The sequence below is a fragment of the Cyprinodon variegatus genome, unplaced genomic scaffold (genome assembly GCF_000732505.1).
Source record: "Cyprinodon variegatus isolate N-32 unplaced genomic scaffold, C_variegatus-1.0 Scaffold5, whole genome shotgun sequence".
NCBI lineage: Eukaryota > Metazoa > Chordata > Actinopteri > Cyprinodontiformes > Cyprinodontidae > Cyprinodon > Cyprinodon variegatus.
The window spans coordinates 2,988,067-3,011,308 of record NW_015150458.1 but is presented as its reverse complement, the minus strand read 5'-3'; the positions used below and the strand labels follow the sequence as shown (position 1 = coordinate 3,011,308).

The window sequence follows — 23,242 nt, the reverse complement described above, 5'->3', positions numbered from 1 at the left end:
GAAATATTGTTCCTAAATCTATCAGACCAATCCTTTCCTGTTTCTTTTTGAAACTATACGCTTGCTTCAATTCAACAAAATGCTGGTCTACCTCACACCTATGTATTGTTCCCGCTTCTTTTTCAGCATGTTTGAGCCCCTTAAAACATTTATTATCCTTGATTATTAGATGATATTTCATTATTGATCTCTTGAGATTTCAAAGCCACTGGTGCTACATAAGTAAATAAACCAGGTTAAAAATATCCAGTTAAATTTAGAGAAAAATATAAAAATTTGGGTTTCTGTTTTTTTTTTTAAAGCTCTTTGACTGCATTGAAAAATGGGAAACTTTAATCTTTATGTTGGTTTTGGATAAATGATAGTGTTGAACACAAAGATATTCAAATGACCAAAACAATAGATTTCCATAATGAAAAGCTGCTGAAATAACCTGCATATAAATTAACTGAGAAGTAGAGCTTTTTTGTAGCAAAATCATCTTTAGCTTGTTTTTTTTGTTTTTTTAAGCAAACCAATTTGTTTTGCTCTTTAAGGTTGCAGTGGGAGTAACTTGGAGTCATTTTAGTATTTATGTCAGGTTTCTGTGTCTGTCAGCTTTTCTTCCCCCCATTTTGCACTGAAGAAAAATCCCAGCTCTTTAGAGACAGAAAGTATGGATGATGAAGCACTCTCATTTTTATTGTGGGCAGATTTGTAGACCTTGTAACAGCCACCAGAATTCCCTTTTTTAGCTCTTAAAGAAAACTGTCTTCTTGAACTGCAGCTCTGGCAACATCACCTCCTTGCTAAGATCATCAGTTTATGTACAAAGTGATAAAAAAACAGATTTTTTATGTTCACTTTTTCAGTTTTCACATTCATTACTTTTACATCCTACTTTTTTTACTTTGATACAACCCTGTTATCTGACATTATTCCAACATAATAAACGAAATGTCTTCAACCACAGGGACATCATCCTGTTGTTTTACCTTTTTTTGGATTATAAAAAAAACAAGAAAAGGGTGCCGTGTATCTGCCCCCTTTTATGAACTGCTGTGTTGTAGTGGTAACATTGGGACCTTAACCTGAAGATTTGCACATTTACTCTCAGGAGATTACTCGAGCCAACAAAGGCTGGGCCTTGGACCGCATGGTGCTGCGTAACGAGGTAACCAGGTGGATGAAGGATGACATCAACAACCCGCCTGGAGAGGGGGTGTATGTGTACGGTCTCTACCTGGAGGGGGCCGGCTGGGACCGCCGCAACTGCAGACTTGTAGACTCAAAGCCCAAGGTTCTCTTTGAGATGATGCCGGTGATCAGGATGTACGCAGAGAATAATGGTAAGGTTTCTTATGAAAAAAAAGCATGACATACAATATGAATGGATAATCTTTAATCCTGCCCAATTTAAGATGATCTTAAAGTCTCACTCCCCCTCATGGTGTTTATCCCACAGAGTCACTGGATACATGAATGATTTAAATGTCAAGAAGACTTAAATTTTATGCTTTTAGGAAATACATTTCCTCCAATTTGTGCAAGATATAGTATTACTGCTTACAATGATCTGCAGCCAGCCCTTTGCTCCCTGCTTTAACACTATGAAACAGTTACCTAAACATCATTATGCAATGAGCAGAGCTGGAAGGGCATAAAGCAAACTTTACACTGCCATGAAATTTTGTAAACTGATCAGAAGATTAAGGATCACTATAAGGGTCATCATTTTGTTTCATTACATCACCATAATTAGGATGGATTTTGTGATGAACTTTCCTTGGGTGTCATGATACAACAATATATGCTAATTTATTTCCATTTTGACATTTCTGTCTTTGGTTGCAAGACATAAACATTGGGATATGACTGGTTTAAAGCCACATTAAACTTGTGGCTTAATTATGGAAATCAATAACACCTCTACCATTCATCCATCATTCTGGGCACTCATAATCAACACTTTTCTGTTTGTTTTATTGTTTTACAGCACAGGCAGAAACACAACTAGCTCTGTTGTCTATAGGGGGAGTTGGACAACTCTACATTTTGGCAGTGCTCCTAATCTGAATCAAGCATGCCACACGTAAACATGTGCCATGATCTGATCATTTTGCATCCACACAAAAATCTAGTTCAAATTTATTTGAATTAAATCATAAAATGTTGTGCATGTTAACAGTTTAAATTAAAATTTTCTCCACAGTGGTCAAAGTTCCTGGCCACGGCACCTTTCTTCTTTTCTACACTGCCTTTGGAAAACTACAGAGGGTTTCTCATGGTTTTCTCTCTTTACAATAGTTTCTCTTTTGCAGCCTTTCAGAAAGGCCAGATTTGAAGAACGCAGGTTTTATGGTTGTCTTGGTAACAGAATCTCCCACCTGTGATGTTGATGTCTGAATTACCATGGGACCATTGGCTGTCTCTCTGATTAATGCTCTCCTTAACCAGCCTGTCAGTTTAGTGGATGCCCATGTCTTCCCGCTCTTATCCTTGACCTGTCTAGTGTGTTAGTGTGACAATTATTTTGGTGCTTTTAATGTATCCAATAATTGTATATGGAGGCAGACATCAGTCGTACTTTTTTTTCCATGGAAACCTGTTGTCATCACTGCCTTTGAAGTAAATGAAGCTGCAGTGGCACATAAAAGAGTTTGTTTACACTTGTTTCCATTTCTTACAAGGAGGCTGGTTCCTGACAGAGATCCATGTTATAAGAGGCTGATTATGTGCAGATTACAAAAGTCCTGCCTTCTTGATCACTCGACCATCACCTATAAAGACTCACTGAAGATTTGATTTACAGAAAACATCCAGTTATTTTTTCATAATGACTCGCTGACAAAGGGGAGCCAAATCTCTGCTAAAAACAATTACGTTGAAAAAGGAACTATAACAATATTGTCCTAATTCGAGTTATTTTACCACTTACTCTGCATGAAAACAGATGTTGTTAAACACAGCTGGATGTCTCTGTGGCACCATGCCGATGCTAGTATTTCAGAAACTTCAAGTAGTACCACTTAAGATGTGTAATTAACAGGCAGTTTTACCAGCTGCTGCTCCTTTTGAGAAGACTTTTTTTGCTTTGTGTTGCAGGAGTGAGGGATCAACAGAACTATTCTGCTCCAATTTACAAGAAGCCAGCAAGAACAGACTTGAACTACATTGCAGCTGTGGATCTTAAAACTGTGTTTCCTCCAGAGAAATGGATCCTCAGGGGTGTGGCTCTGCTCTGTGATGTTAAATAATTTCTTTATCTTCATTATAAATATAACACAATAAAATTGTTGCATTTGAAAATAAGACTCTGTCTCAATTAAATTAAACTGTGTAATCAATTTATGATGAAATGCTTTTAGGTATTCATGAAAAAATAATAACTTAATTTTTCCAGGGAATCTTGTAGGGGGGGCAGGAGGTGGATATACAGGACCGATAACGTCCAGATGAGATTAAGAAAAATAACTCTAAAAATGTTATTACAATTCTAATAATTCTAATTTAAAATGAGTTTTTTTCAATGGGAAGTAAATGTGTAAAGCTTTTAAACTTTTAAATAAATCTGTCATTACATTGAACAAATGATATCAAAAATGCATCTAATAAATTAAACAAAACCATCTTCTTTGTTCCATAAAGAAAAAATAGGCAGCAAAAGCTGCTACTATAGAAAAGCAGGTGAGTTTTAATTTAAGACAAAGGCAGATAATGCTCTACATCCTAGTTATACTGTAGCACATTCATCTAAAACCTGCTTAAAATGGATCAGTCAAGTGCGAAAAATCATAGACTGCTCAGCTAAGTGTTGTATAACCCCAAACCAGAAACATTTAGAAGAAAATGTTAAAAAATTAAAGAAACATCTGAAATAAAAAACTACCTCTAACAATTAGGAAAAGTCTGTGAGGTCTGATTGGTGAAAAAAACAGAAAATATGTGACCTAGACTGTCCTTTTAACGTTTTATGTACCAGTCTGTCAGTAGACTGTGATGCAAAGGTGAATTAATCAGCATGATATGAGGATGTCTGTCCCCTCCCCTCTTACCCGCTGCCTCATATGTTAATATTTATGAGGGATAAATACAAAGTAAAACAGTATCACCTTTCTGAAGACCATGCCAAATGAAGTAGGTAACTCATAACTTTATAATGCAGCTTATAAACAATTGGAGAACAACACAAAGCAATGTTGTGTGAAATTGCACCATCCCACCAAATCATAAATTCAGTTCTTCACATCCCTACTTTAAAGTTATTTCTATCTAAAACAATGACTCATTTCTTATTGCTCCTTTAATGTCATTTTTTTTCTCAGATGGGTAGATTTAAACTAAAGATTGGCCAATTTAGATTGTTTATTTATGTATTTGTGTGGAATATTGCCACTAAGATGAATCTGTTAAGAAGTCTTTTTAAAGACCTTTATTATGGCTGTTGATGCTGTAAATGTGGAAGGTGTTGTGTTTGAATGGGAAGAGCTGAGAAAACAAAATCAGAATCACTTTATGGGGGAATAAGGGCTAAAATGTAAGGAAATAAAGATGAACTTGTTAACAGATTATTGTCTCACTTGAGAGCCTCTGGCGGCAGCTTGGTTCCTGACACGTTGTTGGAGCTGAGAGACGCCGGGCAGCTGAAGAAATATTTAAACGATGGAGGCACATCTTTGCCTTTCCTGCACAGTTTCCTGCACACATTGAGTTTGGAAAAATGACTTAGTTGGTAATCAGCTGCAGCCCCAGGGTTGTCACTATGGACCATTACAACCCAGTCTCATGGGAAACAGGCTCAGTAGATCTGAATCTGTGGTCCAAACAGGCAGTAAAACCACTAGTCTTTTTTTTTTCCATTGTGCATTTATACTTAAAGTGAAACACTAATGGGTAAAGCAAAACTAAAATAAAGTGTGTCGGTTTAACTCAATTCAAAGTGAAAACTGTTAAAACATTTTTAGAATTTAAGAAAGGAAACGAAAAAAAGTCAAAGTAAATACAAGTTTTTTTTCTTAATAAATTCTCTTATTAAATTTGTCATCCAGAGTTTTCAAATGATAAACAAACCTCTAGTATTTCTCACACATTACTCTGCTTAGGGCTTTTCTTTATCAAACCTTTAGTTGTGATCAAATCTCTCTGAGTCATTTTAGGATTCAAACTATCACCAGAAAAAAACAAATTTTAGTTTACTGGCCTCATGTTTTATTTATTTATTCAAGATTAGGAAGATACAGCCTCTTTTCAGCTTTAGATTACCGGTATAAAATGTTGATATTCATTTACCTGTGAGGAAAGTTGCTTTTCGACACATTGAGAACAGAGAGGTGTTGAGCAGAGCCTCGCAGCAGAGCTGAGCAAACCTGGAACATAAAAAACAACGCAAGTTACCAAACTTCTTTCTGTAACTTTGTTTTTGCACTTTGACTGTCGGCGAGTCCTAAAACGAGCAGTTTCTATGGAAACAGACGATTCTGCTGTGTAGAATCGAAAGCGTTCACATGTCCATCTGACTGTAAAAGGCTAATTATGATTCAGGGGTAAATCGATGAGTTTGACTGTCTGACAGCTGGCTACATCTCAAGCTAATCAATAATCTGTTGCTGGCTCTCAGACCCACGTCAATATACTGAATTACCAGCACGATTCAGAACCACTTCATCACCCAGTGACCTGCAACAGCAAATTGAATGGGTGTGCAGAATTAAATTAAACCTCCTACAACAACGTTATTCATGGCTCGCACTTCATTTTCTAGTTAGCTACAACTCATACAGTACGTAACGATTCACAGAGAGCACTGCTGTAAATCTTGGGCATATCTTCTGCTAATGCATTGAAACACTTACTCAAAAAATATGAATTTCATTAGATTCTTATGCAGCCGCCTCACCTGATCCAGGGAGCAGTCTGTGTTGGAGAGGTCGAGTGTTGCCAGGCTGTTAGGTTGACCCAGGAAGTTATAGAAATGCTGGAAAAAAGTAAAAAAAAAAAAAAATAAGAAAGAGAGTCCAAAAGATTTTAAATATCATGTCTGCTGGGAAAGAAAGCCATCCCCACCATTCAACTTAAAGGTATAGTGGAGGATGTTCTTTTTCTTGGTGGATCATCAAAACAAGCGGTCCTCCTAATTGTCAATCATTCTGGGGATATGTTTATGTAAGGCCGTCCTACGTGCTCATCACCATTTTTATCTACGTTAATCATCTCTTTTTTCCCCTTTCCTATTCTTTTAAACTATGGACAGACATAAAAAAATGGTTAAAATTGAAGAAGTTCATTGAGAACTCCTTGTTTAGTTTTTTTTTTTCCAATTTAAACTGTATTACGCCTCATTAAAAATTTTGAAGTCTGTTTCTGCAAAAAAAAAAAACTGCCAGTATTTCTACTTTTCTCTTGTTTTAAATCTTGCTCTATTTTCATTCATTGGCCTTGCTGTTTAGCTATCTGTTCTTAGTTTTAGCCCCATGTTCTGTCTATTTTCTTTTTACCCAGGTTGTGATATTTTATTCATCAACAAGTCTTTTTATACCGTTTGTTTGTTATATGAATTCAAAAAAAAAGCAAGAAAAAAAAGCAATGATATTAACCAATCACAGACGTTTCAGACCTGCGAACCAACAACAGGAGGCAACAACATCATCAAACAACTGCAAGGTGTAGGCTAGTTTACTGCACATTAACTGGCAAGATCACAATAAATAAATACCACAAAGGCAGCTAGAGACATGCACATATATGCAACATCTACTTGTGCAATATAGACATATGCAATATCTACTTATGCAAAAAATACATTTGCAACTTATACATATGCAGACAACGCATGCAACAACACGTATATATCTGCTTTTTTTTATACAAACAGAGCCCCATACATGAATGATGGTTTGTCTCTGTGTTGCCCTGTGATAGACTGGCCACCTCTACAGAGTGTACCCTGCCTCTCGCCCATTGACAGCTAGAGATAGGCACCAGAACCCCCCACGCAACCCCAGAAGGGATCAAACATGGTGGAAAATGGATGGATGGATAGATGGACTTATCTCAAACTTGAGAAAATGTTAGTCAAATGGAAGGATGATTTCATTTTGGCCTTCATCTCCTACTGGTGAAGATATTGCTATGGTATGAGGTAATTTGCCCAAAAATACCTAACCCAGTTCTCCCAGTGAGCTTTAACTATTTTATTTAGAGACAGTGACATCTAGAGGTTGATAGATGCAAATACACCCTGAGGGTCAGTTACAGCAAGTTAAATGGATAGGTCCGTTTTTTCAAAAGAGTTTTTCAGAAATATTTTCGCTGACAGGTTTCATACTGTCATAAGTTTATAGACGAGTATTGGCTCCCCCACAACCCTGTATGATGCCTGTATGATGGTGATGCAAATAGATTGTTAGACATTTCTTCAATACATAATTAGTGCAATATGACGCACATTCAATGTTCTGTCTTTTTAAAGACACATAAGGCCTATGATATATTTATAATGTCACATGGGAAGTGCCTTGTGAAAGGAGATAATATTATTTTTGTTTCTTGGCCTTTTAAAAAAATGGGCACAAAATTAAAAGAATTTTGAGATTTTTTTTAAGACTGTGTTTCTGTTAAGAGCAAATGAAATCAAGATGAAAAAATTATTTATAACTTCTTGTTTCTCGAGTTGTTTATCCTTCAAAATAATGGTATATGTTTAGTTTGTGATAGGGATATAAGTCAACAAAAAGGATATGGATGCAACAATGATGATGGGTAGTTTCTCTGTTATGGAAGTTCTGTGACTCCTAGCATCTCCATTCAACAATATCGTTATTTTAAAACGCAAAACCCTCTTTTTCCACTTTTTAAAGACAACTGCTCAATCTTTCTGTCTGTAAGTGTATAGACACACAAGATGTAAAACTGATGTAAAACTCGGCTTTTACAATGTAGGTGATTTTGCGACCTGTTTACATCCCAGTCGATATTAGTGATTGTTCCCTGAATAGTTCTATAGGGAGGGCATTTCGCGTTTCTGTCTTAGTTGCTTGTGGAGAAATGACCTGGGCCATAAGTAGCGAGGAAACGGGGAGCGATTCTTGTGGGATGGAAGAGGGAATTATTCAAAACAAAGAAGATTGGAAGAGCGTAGAGTCAAAAAATGAGAAAAAACGGAAAAAGCAGAGATCACTTGCAGATTAGAATCTTAAAGATAGAAATTATGAGGGCAAATGTGATTAAGTATTATGTTGTGTTAAGTTAAACAGTTCGAAAAAATATTATTTATTATTATATTTTTTTTCCTGGGGTGAATCGTTTCCTGTTTCCCTGCTTAACTCCTTATCAGTTAGTGGCGGTAATGCACTTTTAACCAGTTTGACAACCGAAATAAAACCTCACAAGAAGAAGAATATAAGTTATATAGCAACCCACTCCATTCCAGTAGATAGCAGTAATGTACATCAGTTAGTTGCTTGCCAACCACCATAAAAAAAGAAAGAAGAAGAGCCGGTCTCTAGCGAGCAGTGACATCACTTCGCTCCACCCTTTCCGTTCCTTTCCATCCGCGTGCCCGTAGGTTAGCCTGTGTCCACGTCGAGGGTTTCCATCAGGGAAGAGAAATGCCATCAAAAATCAAGTTTGAAAGTTTGGAAGAAGCAACAGAGAAAGCAATGGACACTGTCGCGGAGGTTGAAACCTTCAAGGTGAGTCTAATGATCCATATCGAACTAGAAATCTATAAATTGACTACCAAGGCTCCTCCATGTTTAACAACATGTGGTTGTGCTTGCTAGCGGCTAACGTAACGTCAACCAGAGTTGGTATAACAAAGTCAGAGTCAAAATATAGGTGTTTTAATTAACAATTAAAAATATGAAAATCGTTTTCTGAAATATAGTCAGTGTGTACCTAGGTAGCCTGTTTCAGGGTGAATATACACCGATATGTGGTCTTCTGTTTCGGTGAGACACTAATGCTCATCTGTCCCGTGGGCACAGATTCGTGTTTTTCAGATTAAATATTTTAACACAATGTACCAAAACTTTGATGTTTCATATACTTCATCCTGAACAACATGATCAGAGAAGTGGACATCTTAAAAAATCTACTTCACAAATTTGGAAGGTGCCATAACAACCACGTTTGTGGGGTTTAAACAACTGGAGGACATAGTCATTCAGTTAGAGGTTTTGGAAAGATTGAAATGCAGGGAATTTAGTTGCTTTAACGTTTGTAGACATGAAGATGTCTTATTTAAGACATTTCTTATCTGTTGCCAGACCCCACTTTGTCCTGTATAGACTTGTTGTCACTTGCATTCTGACATAAAAGAGCTTCAAGTACACTATTAGACATCCTGCTGAATTAACAGCCCCCCTGATGTCTTTGAGATTATAAAGCTTGATTCAATCTTTTTAGGTTTATTATTTTGAGGACACCAATATATGATTTGAGGGGATGAGGAGTAGGCATGAGTAGCTGTATAACTCTGATGGTATGACAACATTCAGCAAAGATATCACAGTATTACGATTACAGCTATAAACTATCCATCTTAGGAAAAAAATATATAGATGGTAAACCAGTCATTAAAAGTCATGAACTTCTTCTTCTTTTTTCTTTTTTTTTTTTTTTTTAAATAAAGCATTTAAAATGCTTTAATTAAAAAAACAAACAAAAAACATTTATAAAAATTATGTCCGCTATGAACCCTTTTATACCATCAACGATTGTAGACCTTAAGAGTTCTAATAGAGACCAATCATCAGTGTTCATGACCTGCTAAGCTTTAGGCTGTTTTGTCACACAATTACAGTAGGTCAATGAATACAAGTCTCCCTGGTTGTGTTGTTAAGGTTTTTATTGATGGTATATCTAATGCAGGAAGTAGCTGCTTGCTAGCTTTACTTGTTGCTTTTTTAACTTTGCAGTAAACACTACTGCTGCTGTTTGTTTGGGTTCTAAATATTTGGTTCATGTAAATGCCTTTTTTTCTCTTGAAGGTGGAAAATAAGACCAAGGAAGGTAAGAAACTGAAGAAGCAGAAGCAGCAGCAGTCAGAGGAGCAGGAGGAGGATCCAGACTGTGATCCTCCTGCACCAAAGAAGAAGAAGAAAAAGGAAAAGCTGGCAGCGGACCAAGTTAACGGCCACATCGATGAAGCTGCTGATGTAAACGGAAACAGTAATGACGTTGAGTCACCAAAACAGAAAACCAAAAAGAAAAAGGAATCATCAGAGGCAAGTGATTCTGTGTTTAGTGATTATATATCTACTATTCAAATATTCTTTGTTCTTGTTTGTACATTTTTCTGCAGACAGGATTATCATTATATGGCTTTGGGGCATTTTTAGACTCTGAAATAAAAGATAATGTATTAGTTCAGTGACTTTGCTCATTGTGTAACACTTTTCTCCTGGATGTCCAGAAAAACAAGAAGCAAAAGAAAGCAATCACTGAGGCAGCAACCAATGGACATTCCACACCAAGCACACCAGCCCAGACCCCTACACAGACCCCATCTCAGTCAAGTGATGACTCAGCCAGTGACAGCGAAAATGTAAGATGTCTATATGCTGGTGAAGATTCTCAGTCATCCAGGTTATAGTCATTCCAAAAAAAAAAAAAAAAACATCCACTGGACTTTGTTTTTCAAGTTTGAAGATGTTTCGCTTCCCATCCAGGAATCTTTTCATTCAAAAGCAGACTACTTGTAAATCTTAGTCCAGTGGATTGTTTTTTAAGGTTTTCTTTTTAGAAATTAAGATATTTATGACAATAATAATATAATATTAAAGGCAAGAAGTAAAAAAAAATAATTCCAGTCAAGTGATGACCTTGTGAAAATGTAAGATGTCTATATGCTGGTGAAGATTCTCAGTCATCCAGGGCATAATCATTCCAAAAAAGTAGAAAACACAATCCACTGGATTTTGTTTTCCAAGTTTGAGGATGTTTCAAACATCTTCAAACTTGTATCATATTGCGTTTGCTCTTTCTGTTATTTTAAAGATGCCTGGAGTCAGAAAAAAAATGTAACAATAATTTCTCTACACCTTTAGGAGCTGACACCAGAGCAGAGAGAAGGAGCTTTCTCTAATTTCAGAATATCTCAAGCCACCATAGATAAACTGAAAGGTAAGCGCATATTTCCAAATGGGTGTAAAACTTGCACATAATTATTGTGTGTGTGTGTGTGTGTGTGTGTATATATATATATATATATATATATATATATATATATATATATATATATATANACACACACAAAGAATACATGTCCAAATAAAATCTACATCCAATGTAAAACGTGATTTTTTTTGGAGCCTCTAAAAATAAAAAGAGAAACAACATAACAAACCCACCCTCTTCATTCTGACCTTTCAAAAGGTCAGAATTAAGGTAAAAGGACAAAAATATTGTAATAATTGAAACACACTAAAGATCAATATTGCAGTTTAAGTCCAATTCCCATTTCGATTTTTTTTTTTTTTTACTGATTTTCATAGGCTGGTAAATAGTCAAGACAATTTTGTAAACACATTAAATAAGTCCTTTTGTAGTGGTACGTTTGGGATCTAATAAACATGATTTAAACAAGGTTTCCTCTGGTTTATTAGGAAATGTCTCTAATTTTCAGCTCTTAATCTAGTGCTCGATCTGCAAATATTTTGAATTATTGTGCCTATGCATGTAATAGAATTCAGATAATTGACTGAAGCTGGCAAATACATTATTGCTATAAAGAACGCCGACTGTTCTAATGCCTTTTCTGACCCAGGTGTGTAGTATACACACTACAAACCAGTTTATAGGTTGGGGAATGCTGGGGTTAGCTTCAAGTGGTGTGTTAATCAACAATCGTATGTTTAGGTTTAAAAGAGTGTGTAACTGAAGCCATGTATTGTTGGTAGCTAAGATTAAATGATTTGATTGTAGAGAGCTGGTTTTTTGAACTTAAGAAAGGGATTATAGCAAGTGAACTGGATTTCTATTCTTGTTGTTCTATCGATAACATGCATTTGAATAAATCCACATCCATAGAGTACGAAACTGGGAAGTTAGGTAAAACATTCTGAAATTTGGAAGATTGAATCCACCTTTAGTATAGGGAGCCTGTAAAGGAAGAAGTTTAACTTTTGGGACCTTCTTTTGCCATAAAAATCGAGATATTGCTTGAATCCAAATCTCTAAAAAATGTCATTGAGACTTTTAAGGGGACACAATATAATAAGTAAATAAATGTAGGTAATGTAGTCATTATGATTGAGGTAACTCTGCCAATTAAAGATAGTGGGAGATCTATCCATCAATCCAGCTCTTCTTTGGTTTTATTGATAAACTGCACTTAATTTGATGGGTTTTTTAAGATTTGTATAGAGAAAGTTGAATGCCTTTTTGAGAGTCAAAATGCATTTTGTCTGCATTCTATTTACAGCTTTAAAGGCTTCATTCAGCCTTTTTGCAGTGTTAATATTTTTTCTCAAATGTCGTTTTTTTTTGCTATGCTTTTGAATATCCTTCTACTTCTGTCTTTTCAGCTCGGGGAGTCTCTTACTTGTTTGATATCCAGGTAAAGTCATTTAATCCTGTGTATGATGGAGAGGATGTTATTGCTCAAGCCCGGACAGGAACAGGAAAAACGTTCTCCTTTGCCATACCGCTGATAGAAAAGCTCCAGAATGGTGTACCAGAAAATACCAGAGGGCGCCCTCCTAAGGTATTTGCCAGTCACTGAAAATTTAGCTTTTTTTTTTTTTTTTTTCTTCTCTTTCCTCCATCTGTTTGTCAAAACTCAATAGTTGTATTTTTTTGTTGTTGTTGTTGTTAATAGGTTTTAGTCTTGACTCCTACCAGAGAGTTGGCCATCCAAGTCACCAGAGACTTCAAAGACATTTCCAAGAGACTGTCTATTACGTGTTTCTATGGAGGAAGCCCATACAATCCACAGAGTATGTTTATGCCTTACTATTAACTGCTTATATCAATGCTGTTTTAAACTCTTGAGCAACAGCAGATCATTGAACACCCAGGTGGTGTTCAACATACTATTTTAGACTTAAGCGACTTTGATTCCTTAGAAGTCTCTCCTATGTGTCCAACCAACTCAAACAGCCAACTTTTCTATAGAGAGCTCTGTCCACAGGACAATATTATGGATGCTTTTATCTCAATATTTTTAAAACCAATATAATTTGCTCTTTGTTTCTGGATCCAAATGATTGGGTTTTTCTGTTTAGTTTCAATTAATATTTACACCTCTCTTTTTTTCCAGTTGATGCCATTCGTAATGGAATTGATATTTTGGTGGGAACGCCTGGTCGCATCAAAGATCACCTTCAGAACAACAAACTCAACCTCTCCAAACTGAAACATGTTGTTCTGGATGAAGTGGACCAAATGTTGGACATGGGGTTTGCAGAACAAGTCGAAGAGATATTGAGTTCATCGTATAAGAAAGGTAAATTAATGTCCAACATAAAAATATATTTAAATAATGAAGCAGGTATATCCAGGCCGATGTAGTTTTTTTAGTTCTAAGTTTCACATGCCAATTTATTCTTGGGACCAAAGTGCATAGAATTGGAAACAATATTTTTGTTAAAGGTTGTTTGAATCCAATGGAAAATTGAGGAAGCTCCCCCCACCCCCCGATTTTTGATTAAATTAAGGTACATGTTTGTTGATCCTAAAGTCTAAAAACAGCTATATTGTATTTTTTTGTATGAAATGAATAGGGAAAGATAGATTATGTATATTAAAATGGTCATCTTCATACCAATCTAAAGGAAAAGTTACAGTTCTAATCTCTGACCAGCAGCATTATATTTTGATTTTTGGTGTTGGCCCATACTTTATATATATATGTATGTGAAAGTGTATTTAGCAATTAACAAAGCTGACTTGTATTTCTGACCTTCAGACAGCGACACCAACCCACAGACCCTTCTGTTCTCTGCTACTTGCCCTCCATGGGTGTATGATGTGGCCAAGAAATACATGAGGCCAGGCTGCAAGCACATTGACTTGATTGGCAAGAAAACACAAAAGGCTGCAACAACTGTTGAGGTGAGTATAAATGTAGTGTTATAAGTGCTATTGAAAATAATCTAATACAGGCATCCCCAACCTCGCTCCTCAAGGCCCACTGTCCTGCAGGTTTTAGAGGTTTCCTTGCTCCAGCACAGCTGATTTTATTTGAAAGCTGATTAACAGGCTTTTGGTCTACTGCGGTCATTATAATCTAAAACCTGCAGGACAGCGGGCCTCGAGGACCGAGGTTGGGGATGCCTTCATGTTCTTGTATTTGCCAACCTGTTTTAGAAAAATGGCCTATGACGTTTTCTTGACTTTCATACGGATCTTCCCTTTGCAGCATTTGGCCATAGCGTGTCACTGGAGTCAACGCGCTGCAGTGATTGGAGATGTTGTTCAGGTGTACAGTGGTAGCCATGGCAGAACAATCGTCTTCTGTGAGACCAAGAAGGAGGCTAATGAACTGGCCATGAATGCATCCATCAAACAGGTAGTGATGCACTCTTATGAATCTAGGTTTATTTACGTAAAGAGGTTCTTGAATCTCTACCACTGTCAAATTTGCTGTCATTATAAGTTATTTATGCCTTTTTTCCTCTCCTGATTAATACTTTCAGAGTTCCCAGTCCCTCCACGGTGATATTCCACAGAAACAAAGAGAGACGACTCTTAAGGGTTTCAGAAATGGTGCATTTGAGGTTCTCGTTGCCACAAACGTTGCAGCCCGTGGATTAGACATCCCAGAGGTCGACTTGGTGGTCCAGTGTTCTCCACCCAAGGTTTTTACACAACAAAAACATCCATTGATGTGAACCAAGCTGTAGTGTGATACTGTGGTAGCTGGATGTAAATGCTGCGACACATGGACCTCGTATTTAGCGACATTTGTTTTACAATGTACTTAAACTTCATGATAACCAAGGTGTCGAAACCCTGACATGATTTAACTTCATATTTTTGCTTCAAGCACAGAGTAGAAAGTTGTCCATTAACATCTCAGAAGCTCTTGATCTTGACCAGGTGTCTCAAGCGACCTAAAGGTCCATTGACCAGCAACTACTGAATCCATTCCTGCTCCAACACACCTGGATCAAACGGCTTAATTATTTCTTCATGAAAGTTCGGCAGATGCCTTCTAGACTGACTCAACCTTATTTATTCCTGGGGATTAATTCCATGTAAAGTCTGTTAGAAATTGGAGACTGAAACACAGCAGACTGCAAGGACCAAAGCTCCCTTTTAATTTAAACACATGCAAGGCGAGAGCATCCCAGTTACACAGAATTTGTCAGTGAGCTCTAACTAGGGTGGCTTGTTCCCTCTACATATAGATCACTTTCGTGTGTAAAAGAGTTTGCAAAACATTAACAGAAACTCTTGTGCACGACACAATGGTTTCCACGGAACTGACCTCTTGAGGTTTTTCATAGTAACTGTTATACTACTAATTTCTCTTGCTTGCTACTGTTTAAAGAACACCTATTTCAAACTGACCATTCCTTACTTCTGCACAGATGTTTATCTTGTTAAGAAACTAAGTTTTTGCAAGGTCATCTTACACCCTTGTGACCTTCAGCAAATAAACTGCTTACTTAAATAGAAAGATATAATTTGAACACAGAAATTTAACTTCACACTCCCTCAGGAAAATTCTGGTTCCAGTAGCTTATATAGAGTACTATGGGCAATGTTAAAACAAGATGCCATTAAAGATGGAAAAACAACAGACAATATAAAGAGTGTATATAGTACAAAAGAGCATAATAAAAGTTATAATTACTAATAATTTAATTTACTTACAAAAATTACTCTTAAAGGCTCCATCTGAATCAAGAAAATCTGGTAAACTAAAGTAGAAGTGGATTCCTAGTTGCCATAAGTGCTGTCTGAATTGGGCTAGCAGTAAGGAAAGAGGTAAAACAAGGAAGTAGGATGCTTTTTATCCATAGATAAGTTAGTATAGGGACCTTCTGACGTTCCTATACTAATATATTTAGCTGTACGGATTCCCAGAAACCTTTGTGCTACAGGATGTGTAGTCACAGCCAGCCTCACAGTTTAACAAAATGCATTATTTTTTTTACATCTACTCTGTATGACCCATGCACATTCAAGGACCTTCATATGTCTAGGGTTTTATAATGGAGAGCTTCAGCTGTTCACCATGTTTGTGTAACTGTTGTTTCTAGTAGTCCCAAAGTGTTATCCGTGTGTTCTCATCATGTAACGATGTCCATAAAGCTTTCCGGTTTCAGTACAGGAGACCATAGATCCTCTCCTACCCTTTTTAGTATTCTCACTGTTGACCCTGCAAAAATTAAAGGGATAGGAGCCAGGAAAAGAATAAAGGAGCTACAATTTATCCAATTTGGGAGAAGGACCCAACATTTCTGGATAATGGCTGGATACACATGTTCCTGTCAATGAGAATCTAATGTTAAATCCAAAGCTTTAAATCAGGGTATCAGGAAACTAATGACACCTCAAAATATAAAATATCATAATTTAGATTATGGTAGATTTTTAAGAGCTTAAAATACAAAAGTTTAATCATGTGCAAGTAATTCATTCACCATTGTCCCTAGTGATGAGCAGCTTATTCCTTATTTGGTGTATTGCACCACCTTGTGGTTGCTGCAAAGCATTACACACAGTGTAAGAGAATAATGTTCTGGCTGCTTGTTGATGAGATCAGGGATGGGCAACATTTAGTGTCCAAAGAACATTTAGTCTATCTGAATAAAACTACTTTAGAGTCATAAATAATATCCTTTTATTTCTTATAAGGACAACTTGGCTTTTTATACCTAACTGATATTTTTGAGAAAGGATTTAAAAGCAATCTATGTCCAACATAAATTAAAATAATTGATCATCTTCAGACCCCTGGTTTATATTGGAGTAGTTGCCTTGTTCTGGTCATACAGGTACATTGTGTTCTTTTTATTGATCAATACAGGTGCATAGGAAAGGGTGTATCTCTGTATGTTGTTGCCTAAGAGTCAACATAGACTGAAAAAAGTTTTTGTTCTTCTTTATGAAGTTGTCTACTGAGGAAAACAAATACAAAGTCTGAAATTATTTTTACAAATGGAAAAATAAAAATGCATTTCAAACCTCATTAGAATAAACTGAAAGAAGTCTATTTTTTTCTTTCTTTTTGGTCAGGATGTAGAATCGTACATCCATCGTTCAGGGCGAACGGGACGAGCAGGCAGGACTGGAGTCTGCATCTGCTTCTACCAGAGGAAGGAAGAGGACCAGCTGCGCTATGTAGAGAACAAAGCAGTGGGTGTCACTAACTTGTAAAGTTTTTAACTGTCTAATTTGTTTTTTTATTATTAAGTTGGTACTAAATGCTTCTTGTTTGACGTTATTCCAGGGCATCACTTTCAGGCGAGTTGGTGTTCCGACTGCCAATGATATCATCAAATCATCGAGCAAAGATGCTGTCAGGTATGCAGTGTGGAACTGGCCAGACATACGATTTTGACCATAAATGTTACAATCTTAATCTTTGTACTCATTTTTAATTTTATTTTTGCAGGTTTTTGGATTCTGTTCCAGCAACTGCAATTGAATATTTTCGGGAATCAGCAGAGAAGCTCATAGAAGAGAAGGGAGCAGTAGATGCTCTAGCCGCTGCTCTGGCCCATATTTCTGGAGCCACAAGTCTAGAGCAGAGGTCTCTACTGAACTCTGATGCTGTAAGTTTCCTCTGTGATAACTGGATTTCCTCAATTGGAAACTTGTATTGTTTTTCAGAGTAACTGAAGTGGCTAAAATTAACTCGGATTAGAGCAGAACTTCTCTTATTGAGATAAGAGATTACATATCACTTTGGCCAAACCAGGAATGATTTCACTGGAAATGTGCTCCTTTTTGAAATGTGTGTTTATGTTGTGAGATTTTTTTTTTTTTTTGCAGGGTTACGCAACAATGCAGATGCTGTGTTCTCAGGAAATGCATAATCTCGGTTATGCCTGGAGAACCATTAAAGAACAGCTGGGAGAGGACTTTGAAAACCACATTTACAGAATGACCTTCCTCAAAGGCAAAATGGTAATCAGAACTCTTCTGGACTATGTCAATAGAACTTGTAAATCTTTGGTAAATCCTTGGTAAATCTGCTCACCATTTTTATCTCTTTGTAATAGGGAGTTTGCTTTGATGTCCCAGCTGATAAAGTCAAAGAAATTCAGGTAATAACACCAGCAAGCGTTCGTGTTCAAGAATAAAATGGCTTTTTGAACTGTTGCAGAAATAAAACAATATATATTATGTAATACATATTAGTGTCCTGAATTGTTCTAAAATCCTAATTACTCAATTTTCTCCTTTGATTAGGATAATTGGACAGACGGTCGCCGCTGGCAGCTGACTTTAGCCACAGAGCTCCCAGAGCTTGAGGAGAAGCAGTTCTCCAACCGCGGAGAAAGAAACTTTGGTGGTGGGAACAGAGGAGGGTTTAGAGGTGGGAGGGGGCGCGGCTTCAGTGGAAATGGTGGGCGTAACAACAGCTTTCGAAACGGTGCCGGCGGAGGAGGCTACAGCAACAGTAGAGGTGGACACAAACGGACCTTTAGTCAAGCGTTCGAGTACTGATACGCCAAGCTATTGATGTTTGATGCCGATGGATTTTATTGACTATCATTAGAATCAACATGATTGGTGAAAATATTTCTGATATAAGATATCAGATCCACATACCTTATAAGCAAAAACTGCATCCTTTTGCTACAAGTGGGAGAAATGCTGAGATTTTTTGTTTGCCATTTTAATACCATACCGTGATATTATATCACTGCTGTTTGTAATTTGGTTCATTATTTTATAATGTTAAAACATTTCTCAAAACCCATTAGCAAATAATTTGCTAGTTTTGTTTTTCAGTTAATAGACATAATAATATAATCCTTTCCAGTCCGCTAAAGGTTTGATTGTGTCACCTTCTCTTATTGGCTGTTTTTCCTTTATGTTCTGGCTGTTTAGGGAACAGCATTTATTAAAACAGCATTTATTAAAACTTTTCCCCTTAACTATGTAAAGGCAACTTTACCAACCATCTATAACCAGGGTGCAGATCAGCTTGTAATTTGTAAGATCAAACATACCGTGCCGTATAGCATCCATGTCTGCCATGTGGGATCTGTATGGGTGGAGGACACCGAATTAAGCTGGTAGAAACTTTTACAGCATTTTCAGTCAGGTTTCTGCATTACCATCAGCTGAAACATTTATCCTTAAATGTTATGTGCAATGATTGCGTTGCAATTGCTTCTATTTAAGAACTGTACTGCTTCCATTCATTAGAATGAAACTTCTTATTAAAGGTCAAATTGTACTGTGTGTGTTCTTTTAAGGTTATGGAAAATTCAACCTGTTTGTTCTAACATGGTAAAACTTTGTGAAATGATCAATTGCATTATCATGTTAGTTTTATTATGTTAGGTAATGTTTGCCATTGTGAAGGGAAAGGACTGCACAGATTAGTATTAAGATTTTTAATTCTAAAATCTTTTTTACTTTGCATATGTCAAAAACATGAAAACCGCACATGGACACTGTTATATATATTGGTATGCTGTGATTGCTGTAACCACAGTCAAATTCTTTAAATTTTATTACAGAAAAAGGTCACCTGGGCTCTAAAATCTACTGGTAAACAAGAAGAACTTTTAACAGCATTACACAACTTGACCTTTCTGTAATTAGCTTTGATTACCAAACTGTTCTCTGTACAACTGACTTCTCACAAGAAATGCTTGTTCTTGGTATGCATAGCATTGAATGTAGCCAACTCTCTATAAGGAGAAGGTGCTCTGATACCAAGGGCAAAATACTTTTTCGGAATCAGCATTTATTTGGATCTATTTACTCTACAATCTATGTAACCCTGTGCAGTCATGGTGTAGTGACAAACCAGATTAATAATATCTAGCTTTTAGGTTTAGTTTTACACATAAATAATTTGGGGATCCTCCATCAAATTTGTTGTGAAAAGTAGGCACTCAGTGGAACCTTTGATGCTCATTAGTCGAAGCTTCACCAATTGCCTCCTCAAGTTTGGTTTCAGCCAGTCACGGTAAAGAATGAAACAACTGTTGACGGGATGAAGAACCACAACACCCTTTATTGCTCTTTCTGTTCCTTGTTTAAAGATAAAATAGTGGATTCTGAGTAATTTGATATGATGGCATTAGCTGAGCTTTCAGCTGACCTGTTTTAGATCAATCCAGCACCATTTAAAGGAAGAGATGGCATATTCTATGAACTAGCTGACACAGGTACATGTTCATTGTAATCTCAATCACAGAGCTGGCAGTTTAGGTGCCATTCTGGAAGAGCAGAATGCCAAGACCAACTCACTTCATATTTCCTTTGTATTTTATGGTAGTTCTTGACATTTTATGTGCACTGATTCCTTCACTCTGTTATTTGGAATTGCAGACATTTATTGTTACACATTTGAGATGAAAACTACATTGCAAACACCGGAATTCATTCAGGCTGCAGCATCCTTTCTTTATTAAAATTGTTTATGCACAACACTGATTGGTACCAGCATGTCTGCAGTGGTTTAGTATGCTATACATGTAAAAAGCAAAAACAAATGGGTATAAATATTACCATTTTTAAAAACGGGTCTGAGGTTCCTTTAATATTAGCATATAAATGCTAGACTTTGTCCTCCTGTACACTTAAAGTCTGTAGTTCAGAGCTTGGTTTCATTTACCTGTAGATCTAAATCCTGCACCAAAGCCTTACTTGTTCCAGGATTTTCCCCGATAGTCCCAGAGCAGCCAGTGTTTAGCAGGTGCTGAATGGCAGCACTGAGGTTTTTGTTGACTTGGAGGAAATTATGGAGGTGTTGTGTGATGATGCACAATATTTTTTTTTCTCTTCTATTGTAGGTAATTATTTGTATTTTAAACGAGCTGTTGATGCATTTTGCCTGAACAGCTAAGCTTGATAATCTTATACCAATTTTTTTCTTTTTACCAATAGTAAAACTGTTTTGTTAGAAACCCCATTATAGAAAATATCAGTAAACAAGCTCAAAACAAGAAGCAGTTTATAGGCCTATTAAATTATGGCACAACCAAACCCCCAAAAATCTCATGCTAAAATGATTCTTCAGGTTTCCAAATCTAAACCTATTTACAAAGTAGACAGTTTCTCTCTGAGCAACAGCAGGAGACCCCATTAATACTGAGGGATCCCCTGCTTTTATGCAGTATATGGGGGTCCTCATGAAAATAGAGCTGTTCTGATTCAGATACCAGTATTAGAAATATCTCTGATCATGCAGAAAACGCTGCCATCAGCAAGTACTGGATTCAAGGCACCGATTTCGAAACCATGTCATTTAATATAGGAATATAGGATTCTATTAACAGGTTAGTTCTGACACAGTTCTTCTTCACCACTCTTAAAACAATTGCCTGTTGCTGACACTTACTGCCTGTTGTTTAAGACAGGAGCAGATCTTACACCTGTCGGAGATGGAGCTTGCTACCACTTTTACTGCTACTGTTTTTATATTGTTTTGTTTAAAAAAAATAAATGCCTTAAATTTGCTGTATTCATTCACGTTCCCATTCACAGGTTTAACCTCAGCCAGGCCTTACCATGTCACAATCATATATATATATATATATATATATATATATATATATATATATATATATATATATATATATATATATATATATATAGTTTTTGTAACATACTGGTATCAGTACTCAGTTTCGGCCACTATTTACATCACAAGCATCAAAATCGTGTTGGGAGAGAAAAAATGGTATCGGAACATCTCTACCGTAAAGTAAATATGTGGGTACAGAGCAGGGATTCAGGTTAATGATTTTTATCAATGTTTTTTTTTTAATTACCTGTGCAAGCCACCCATGTAGAGTATAGGAGACTGCATCATATAAAAGATAAAAGGAGCTTTAATAAAGATGAACTTTAACCACCATTCAGTTATCAAACCTGCAACTATAAACTGTATCAGATAAAATCTGCACAATGTGCTAAAGTCCTATGAGGGTTATTTCTTGGCTGTAGCTCCCTCTGATATTGACATACTAGTCTGCTGACCTTCCTAACAATATGGTGAGACTTCGAACACCTGAGAATCGGTGTCAGAGCTACCGTGTCAAACCGGGAAAAACAAGAATGTGATTCTTTGAAAGAAATAATTTAAACTAATTTGAAAATACTAAAATACCAAGAAGAGTACACTGTAAAATATATGTTCATAGTAGTGTATTTTTGGTTTTGTAAAAAAAAAAAAATTATATATATATATATTAATGGAGTGGCGGCCAAGTGGTTAGGGCATAGAGCTCGGAACCCAAAGTTCCAGGTCCGAGCCCCACTCCCACAGACTGCCACTCTGGGTCCTTGAGCAAAGACCTTTAACCCTTAACTTTTCAAAATCATGTTATCCTTTAAAAATCTTCAGTATCAAGGGAATTCGAAACTATCCTGGCAGAAAAATCTGCACCATAAAGATAGTTTATAGTTTGATTAAAAACTATGAAAAATGACTAAAACCTTAACATTATTTATTTGCTTACAATTCTAAACAGATAAATAATGACCACAAACAAGTCACCCATCCTGCAAACAGGAAGCCTGGGTTTACTTCCTAACCTGGGGAAATGAGCTGCCGGCGTTGGTGTTTAGGCAAGACCCTTCATGCTAATGCCTTTCACCCGTTATCTTAGGATTCAAGGTTCAATTTTTAATATTTATTTTCAAAGATCCACTTTATTACTCTCAAGAAATTTTTCCATTGAGGGAAATGGAGTGAAAAAACCCCTTTTAGAGGTTTTTAGGCTAATCCAAGTGTCACTGCTGGATGATTTGGTCACAGTCTGAACCGGCAGGGTTTGATTTTGTCCTGAAAAGACCTCGGCATGAGTTGTAACTCATCTAAAATGTTAATTCAGTTCAGCTTACTGTTGAGTATCCTCAGGTTATAGTTGATTTTATAGCACAAGACAACTCGGTGCTTAAAGGAGACTTTAATCTGTAGTAGAAACATTCTTTTTTCAGAGGACTGTAAGCACTTTCTCAATCTGACACCAAAATGCACAATTTTTTCTGGAAATTAATTTTACAGTGTATACATATATTGATAAGCAATATAAATTTTGAACCTAAAGAGCCGAGATGAGCAAGATTGGATTTGGACCTTAGTGACTGAACCACAGTTTCACTTTCCTCTCCT

The 23,242-nt window shown here is 36.5% G+C and overlaps 2 protein-coding genes across 2 annotated transcripts in view; both read left to right on the top strand.

Moving 5' to 3' along the window:
• The window catches only part of dnah5 (dynein, axonemal, heavy chain 5), a 103,998-nt gene extending 100,738 nt beyond the window's left edge, over positions 1–3,260 (top strand). The window contains exons 81-82 of the mRNA XM_015373911.1: positions 1,097–1,328; positions 3,085–3,260. Coding sequence (XP_015229397.1) covers positions 1,097–1,328; positions 3,085–3,236 — 384 coding nt within the window. The 3' untranslated portion in view covers positions 3,237–3,260. The remainder of the gene's footprint in view (positions 1–1,096; positions 1,329–3,084) is intronic.
• A 5,236-nt stretch (positions 3,261–8,496) lies between these two features.
• ddx21 (DEAD-box helicase 21) lies at positions 8,497–19,350 on the top strand. Its single transcript, XM_015374343.1, has 16 exons — positions 8,497–8,669; positions 9,969–10,205; positions 10,394–10,525; positions 11,028–11,103; positions 12,507–12,685; positions 12,800–12,917; positions 13,241–13,426; positions 13,889–14,034; positions 14,342–14,491; positions 14,619–14,780; positions 17,170–17,289; positions 17,384–17,457; positions 17,549–17,708; positions 17,929–18,063; positions 18,159–18,203; positions 18,349–19,350. The coding sequence occupies exons 1-16, from the start codon at positions 8,586–8,588 to the stop codon at positions 18,604–18,606; spliced, it is 2,262 nt and encodes a 753-aa protein (XP_015229829.1). The 5' UTR covers positions 8,497–8,585; the 3' UTR covers positions 18,607–19,350.
• The last annotated feature ends 3,892 nt before the right edge of the window (positions 19,351–23,242 follow it).